At 44.6% G+C, this 6,503-nt stretch overlaps 2 protein-coding genes across 2 annotated transcripts; one reads left to right on the top strand and one right to left on the bottom strand.

The window, feature by feature from the left end:
• The first annotated feature begins 3,487 nt into the window (after positions 1-3,487).
• LOC149449480 (histone H4) lies at positions 3,488-3,799 on the top strand. The gene has a single exon (XM_089693182.1). It carries the CDS (start codon positions 3,488-3,490, stop codon positions 3,797-3,799), a length of 312 nt encoding a protein of 103 aa, XP_089549308.1.
• A 1,323-nt stretch (positions 3,800-5,122) lies between these two features.
• On the bottom strand, positions 5,123-5,585 carry LOC149449481 (histone H2A type 2-B). The gene has a single exon (XM_089693183.1). It carries the CDS (start codon positions 5,572-5,574, stop codon positions 5,182-5,184), a length of 393 nt encoding a protein of 130 aa, XP_089549309.1. The 5' UTR covers positions 5,575-5,585; the 3' UTR covers positions 5,123-5,181.
• Positions 5,586-6,503: the final 918 nt, after the last annotated feature.

Raw genomic sequence — 6,503 nt, forward strand, 5'->3', positions numbered from 1 at the left:
CCAGCTAAAAATTTATATTAATGTGCATAAAGAAGCCAAGGAAAGATGAAAAAATCTCCAAAAGGCATCACATTACAGATTAGACATTCTTATAATATGTTAACAAAAGTTAGATTTTATTTCCATCATTTACACTTTCAAAATAACAGAAAACAAAAAATGGCGTCTGCAAAAGTTTGGGCACCCTGCAGAGTTAATATCTTGTACTGCCCCCTTTGGCAAGTATCACAGCTTGTAAACGCTTTTGTAGCCAGCCAAGAGTCTTTCAATTCTTGTTTGAGGTATCTTTGCCCATTCTTCCTTACAAAAGTCTTCCAGTTCTTTGAGATTTCTGGGCTGTCTGTCACGCACTGCTCTTTTAAGGTCTATCCATAAATTTTCAATGATGTTGAGGTCAGGAGATTGTGAAGGCCATGGCAAAACCTTCAGTTTACTCCTCTTGATGTAATCCCCCGTGGATTTTGAGGTGTGTTTAGGATCATTATGCATTTGTAGAAGCCATCCTCTCTTTAACTTCAGCTTTTTCACAGATGGCATCAAGTTACCATCCAAAATTTGCTGAAATTTTATTGAATCCATTTTTCCTTCTACTCGTGAGATGTTCCCTGTGCCACTGGCTGCAACACAACCCCAAAGCATGATTGATCCAACCCCATGCTTAACAGTTGGACAGAGGTTCTTTTCATTAAATTCTGTGCCCCTTCTTCTCCAAACGTACCTTTGCTCATTCCGGCCAAAAAGTTCAATTTTAACCTCATCGGTCCACAGAACTTGTTTCCAAAATGCATCAGGCTTGTCTATATGTTCATTTGTAAAGTTCAAACAATGATTTTTGTGGTGAGGACGTAGAAGAGGTTTTCTTCTGATGACTCTTCCATGAAGACCATATTTGTACAAGTATCTCTTTATAGTGGAATAGTGTACCACAACTCCAGTGTCTGCCAGATCTTTCTGGAGGGATCGTGCAGTCAAACGTGGGTTTTGAATTGTTTTTCTCACAATCCTGCGAGCTGTTCTGTCTGATATTTTTCTTGGTCTTCCAGATCTTGCTTTAACTTCCACTGTTCCTGATGACTGCCATTTCTTAATTACAATCCGAACAGAGGATATTGACATCTGAAAACGCTTTGCTATCTTCTTATAGCCTTCTCCAGCTTTGTGAGCGTCAACTATTTTCAGTTTTCTAGATAACTGCTTAGAAGAACCCATGGTGCTGATTGTTGGGGCAAGGTCAGATGAGTCTGGGCATTTAAAACCTTTGAGATTGACATCACCTGGTCTTCCCAGACGATGCTTGAGAACAATCCATGACATTGGCAGGTCTCAGCTTGGCAAAGGGGGCAGTGCATGCTATAAATTCTGCAGGGTGCCCAAACTTTTGCAGACGCCATTTTTTTGTTTTCTGTTATTTTGAAAGTGTAAATGATGGAAATAAAATCTAACTTTTGTTGATATATTATAAGGATGTCTAATCTGTAATTTGATGCCTTTTGGAGGTTTTTCCATCTTTCCTTGGCATCTTTATGCACATTAATACTAATTTTTAGCTGGGGTGCCCAAACTTTCGATCCCCACTGTATATATGCATATGATTTTGTGCAGGGAGCCCGCCCTGTAGTAGTAATTCTGCTATAGGGTGGAGCTGAAACGGTTTTTAAAGTCCTGCGGCGTGTGTCTTCCCCCATGTCAATTATCCTCAAGTTATGTTGTTACAAAATCTAAAATAACTGACTTTTTTTTTTTTAATTTGTTTTTATAATTTAAATGTTATAATTATTTTATAATACCATATTATATATTTTAATTATGATGACAATTATACATTAATAATAGAAAATGCTTTCAGTGTGAGACTCTGGGAAATGACATCTTATTCCAGGGACTGATCTTATCCGCCTTCCTTTAGTTGTGATGAGTTTCTCCTGAAGATCAGAGATCGTTCAATATATACCGAACAACGATCCTCCCGACTGAGGGAACAGATCTCATCACCTTCTTCACACTCCACGTAGAAAAAAAGATGTTTTACTATCTGAAGGAAACGTCTATAACTGTCATTGGATCAACTTTCTAATTACTTCATTCAAATCTCCCGCCGGAATTCTATGTGACGTCACAGACAATCCGCCCTCTTACCGCCAAATCCAATACGGAGAACCGACCGCATCCATTTACCGTTTTATCTGGGAAGATCGATCAACCCTTCCATTCATTCCAGGCTCTGCGATCAGCCAAACATCATTATAAGGACATTGCAAATATTCACATAAAGAACGTTTATTAAGATTTATGTTTTCCCTCCAATCCCTCAGAATACAAAACCCGACAAGATCTAGTTATTAGTCTGTTGATTTAGTTGTAGAGAAGAGATCAATGAAAAGTCTACAGAACAAGAAAACACTTCCTGCACTAGAAACATCGACACCGAGATCTCCGGATACATTTCTATGGACTTCTCGTCAGACAAACATTACTGGCTGATGGAGACAACGCCCACAGCTGTGATTGGCTCAGATTTCAAATCGCTGTCATCACATTCTGCCCGCCGGGATTGTGTAGATCGTTCCAGAGAAATATTCCGCCAGATTATACCGCCAAATCCGACCTGAGAACTGATCAGATGAGACATTTATCCGAGAAGTATTATCATCGCTTTCATCCCAAGTAGATGTATTGATGAGTCTGGAGATGGATTTCCATATTTACCGAATCATGTAACACATTGTGAATACAAGTATTGTAGATTCCATGATCACATCTGTATACGATCATGTCACTGACCGATATTTATGTGTCCCTCCTTCACACATGTAGCAGTTACAGATCCCCCCCCCCCTATCACATCCAGAATATTCATAAAAACAAATGTGAAATGACTGGTAGAAATAAGGAGACTGCCAGAGAAATCCGGACAATGTATCCAGAGAGAACATATGACATGTCTGAGGAACCAAATCGGTTTCCTCCTCCAAATCAGTCACTAAAAATCATCCAAATGTTTACAAGGGTCTAAATCAATGAAAATCTCTGCAGAGGAATGAATGGCTTTGACCCCGCCCCTTTCCATCAGTCTCCCTTCAGGTCCGCTGGGAATTATAACCAGGAACGTGGGGCATCGGTATAAATGTTTGTGTTGTTTATTTCCAAGTCATATTTATCAATATTAAATTGCTGCTAACAATAGTAACTGCTGATGATGGTTTGTGTTCTGAAATGTGAAAGATGAATGTTTCTGTGTAATCTCCGAGGAAGAAATAGAAAACCATTGAGAAGAATGAAGAGATTTCTCTCCCGGAGATGTCTAAATATTTGAAAACCGCAGAATGTGTATAATAGTTACAAATGACTCCAATTGTATTGTGTGTAAAGAATGGGTGTGACTCCGCCTCTTCCCAGGAAGGTTCCCATCAGGTCCGCTCAGGCTTTATAAAAGGAAGGCGGGCCCAGCCCAGAGCTCAGTCGGTGTTTGCAGCAGAGAAGAATCGTAATGTCTGGTCGCGGTAAAGGAGGGAAGGGTCTGGGGAAAGGCGGCGCCAAGCGTCACAGGAAGGTGCTCCGGGACAACATCCAGGGCATCACCAAACCCGCCATCCGACGTTTGGCCCGCAGAGGGGGAGTCAAGCGCATCTCCGGCCTCATCTATGAGGAGACCCGCGGAGTGCTGAAAGTCTTCCTGGAGAATGTCATCCGCGATGCCGTCACCTACACCGAGCACGCCAAGAGGAAGACCGTCACCGCCATGGATGTCGTCTATGCTCTCAAACGGCAGGGACGCACTCTTTACGGATTCGGAGGCTAAATCCTCATACCCCCCCCCTCCCCCTTCATCGTCACAAAGGCCCTTCTCAGGGCCGCCCACCTTCTCATACAAAGTGCTATTAATAGAAACATCGCGATCATCAATCTCTCGGGGAATATTTAGAGAATCAAACATTCTTTTCATTGTACATATTTATTTGGCAGTGTTAGGAGTTATTTCTACCAATCATTTCATCAATATTCTGGATGTGAGATCTGTAACAGCTGCAAGTCTATAATAGATCTGATATTGAAAGGATTCAGTAACCAGAATCCAGTTGTAGACTTTCATTCCAAGCAGATTTATCGATTAGTCAGGGGAGTGGTGTTGATAGCCAATAAATGTCTCATCTGATGATCTTTGTTCTCCGGCTCGTATTTGGCGATATAATAAACTCAAAAGAGCAGGGCCCTCGATCCCCTCGTGTTCTGTCCCCCTTTGTAATGTACAGCGCTGAGCGAACCATTGGCGCTTTATAAATACTGTATAATAAAAGGGCTAATTTCTCTGGAACGATCTACACAATTCCGGCGGCAGAATTTGAAATCTGAGCCAATCACAGCTGTGGGCGTTGTCTCCATCAGCCAGTAATGCATTTATGGGTAAAAAAAAATATTCATAGTGCAACAAAATCAGTAAACTGAGAACTCCATCTTGTCGGGTTTTGAGTACAAATAAAACATTTCACAGGAATATCTGCAATGCTCGGAATGAATGGAAGGATTGATCGATCTTCCCGGATATAACGGTCAATGGATGCAGATTGTCTGTAACGGTCCATAGAACTCCGGCGGGAAAGTGGAATTTATTATACAATTGAAGCAATGACCGTTTAATCATATAGACAGAAAAAAAAAATATTTGGGAGTAAATGATCTGATCAGGATTGATAAACAATGATTTTAGGAAAATTATTTTAGAATTCGGATGTGTAAACCGGTTATCAGCTACAAATAACCCGCCCAATCCCGGGGCGCCGCGATATCACTTTCTCCCCAGAAAGTTCAACATAGAAATCCTTCCCGGCGTCCAAACGTCTTCCTATGGAGAAGCAGAGATGACACCCGGATGTAGAGGAGACTTACTGTCCGGACGGCGGGAAGGATTTCCACCTTTTAGAATTGTCATTACAAACACGTGACAGCTTCCATCCCAGAACGTCCTTTACTAATCCGAGATCTACAGAGCAGGACGGAGGGAAGAAGTCGCCGACTTTCCTCCTCCACCCCCCCAGACCCCGAGAATCCCATAGAAGCGGGAGATAGAGAGGAGTGTGGGATTGGTGTCCATAGAAGCCGTATGTCCGCCCTTTGTATGGAGATGTGGGGGGGCTCTGAGAAGAGCCGTTGTGTTGGCGGATAGAAGGGAATCCTGTGGGGGGATTACTTGCTCTTGGCGGCCTTGTGGCTCTCGGTCTTCTTGGGCAGCAGCACGGCCTGGATGTTGGGCAGGACTCCTCCCTGGGCGATGGTGACACCGCCCAGCAGCTTGTTGAGCTCCTCGTCGTTGCGGACAGCCAGCTGGAGGTGTCGGGGGATGATGCGGGTCTTCTTGTTGTCTCGGGCGGCGTTGCCGGCCAGCTCCAGGATCTCAGCCGTCAGATACTCCAGGACGGCGGCCAGATAGACGGGAGCTCCGGCCCCGACCCGCTCGGCATAGTTGCCCTTCCGGAGCAGACGGTGAACACGACCGACGGGGAACTGCAGACCGGCCCGGGACGATCGGGTCTTGGCCTTAGCCCGAGCCTTGCCTCCTTGTTTACCGCGACCAGACATGATTGGATGACTGACGAATCACACACAGATAGGCCCCAGCAGCCGCTTCCTCTCCTTTATACACTCCATGCTCTGACGTCACACACTGGGATTGGTTGCTTTTCAATACAGCCAATAGCATTCAGACTTGTTTCTACACCAATCTGTAACTGAGAAAAGAAAGCGTGACGTCACTCTCCATCACCTGGCCGAGTCCTCCAATAGAAGAGTTAGGTGGGATGAGACTCCTTTGCATCGGCCGCCTATAAAAGCAGCACATGAGGGCGGCTCCAGCACACTTTCCCCGCAGCCAGCCAGGCAGTGGTGAACCCTTGGCGTGCCTTATTGTTTCTCGGCCTTTTGGCTAGATTGGGCCTGTCCGTGGTTTGACCTACTGCTGAGAGGGCTGCTGGGGCCCCCCTTTTTTGGGGGTACCCTTCGGGTGTTACCTTTTTGGAGAGAGACACGTCTTGTGTCTGGACATCATGGCGTCTCGTGGATTGCGGGACTCTCTACGCTTTACGGTGAAGCCGCGTCATAAAGGAGGGATTGACTTGAGGTCGGTGGTGGTGGATCTACTGCTGGGAGCTCTTGGCCTAACGGTGAGAGATATCGTGTGCTTACAGGACTTCCCACAACAAGGTCTGTATGATGTGACTCTCGTCCCGACCGAGGTATGTTGGGCTGTGTTTGAGAAGGCCAGGAGTTCTGAAGAGGAAATAGTGAAATCGTTTGATGTGACGCCCTTATTTATGCAAGAGGAGAAAACTATAATTGTGCATTTATATAACCCATTTGCGGACGTAAATCTGGTGAAGGCGTTCTTGAAGAACTATTGTGAGGTACTAAAGGGTGGTGAGAAAGTGAAGAACAGATTTGGTCGGGGAAGTACCGGTTTAGCGCCCGGTTTTATAGGGATGAGAGCTGTGTTGGGGGTGTCAAAAGACCCC

The sequence above is a fragment of the Staurois parvus genome, unplaced genomic scaffold, assembly GCF_062004578.1.
Source record: "Staurois parvus isolate SC_StPar_1 unplaced genomic scaffold, SC_StPar_1.0 ptg000617l, whole genome shotgun sequence".
Taxonomy (NCBI): domain Eukaryota; kingdom Metazoa; phylum Chordata; class Amphibia; order Anura; family Ranidae; genus Staurois; species Staurois parvus.

Coding starts and splice junctions, on each gene's coding strand:
- LOC149449480 (XM_089693182.1), top strand. CDS start 3,488: ATGTCTGGTCGCGGTAAAGGAGGGAAGGGTCTGGGGAAAGGCGGCGCC.
- LOC149449481 (XM_089693183.1), bottom strand. CDS start 5,574: ATGTCTGGTCGCGGTAAACAAGGAGGCAAGGCTCGGGCTAAGGCCAAG.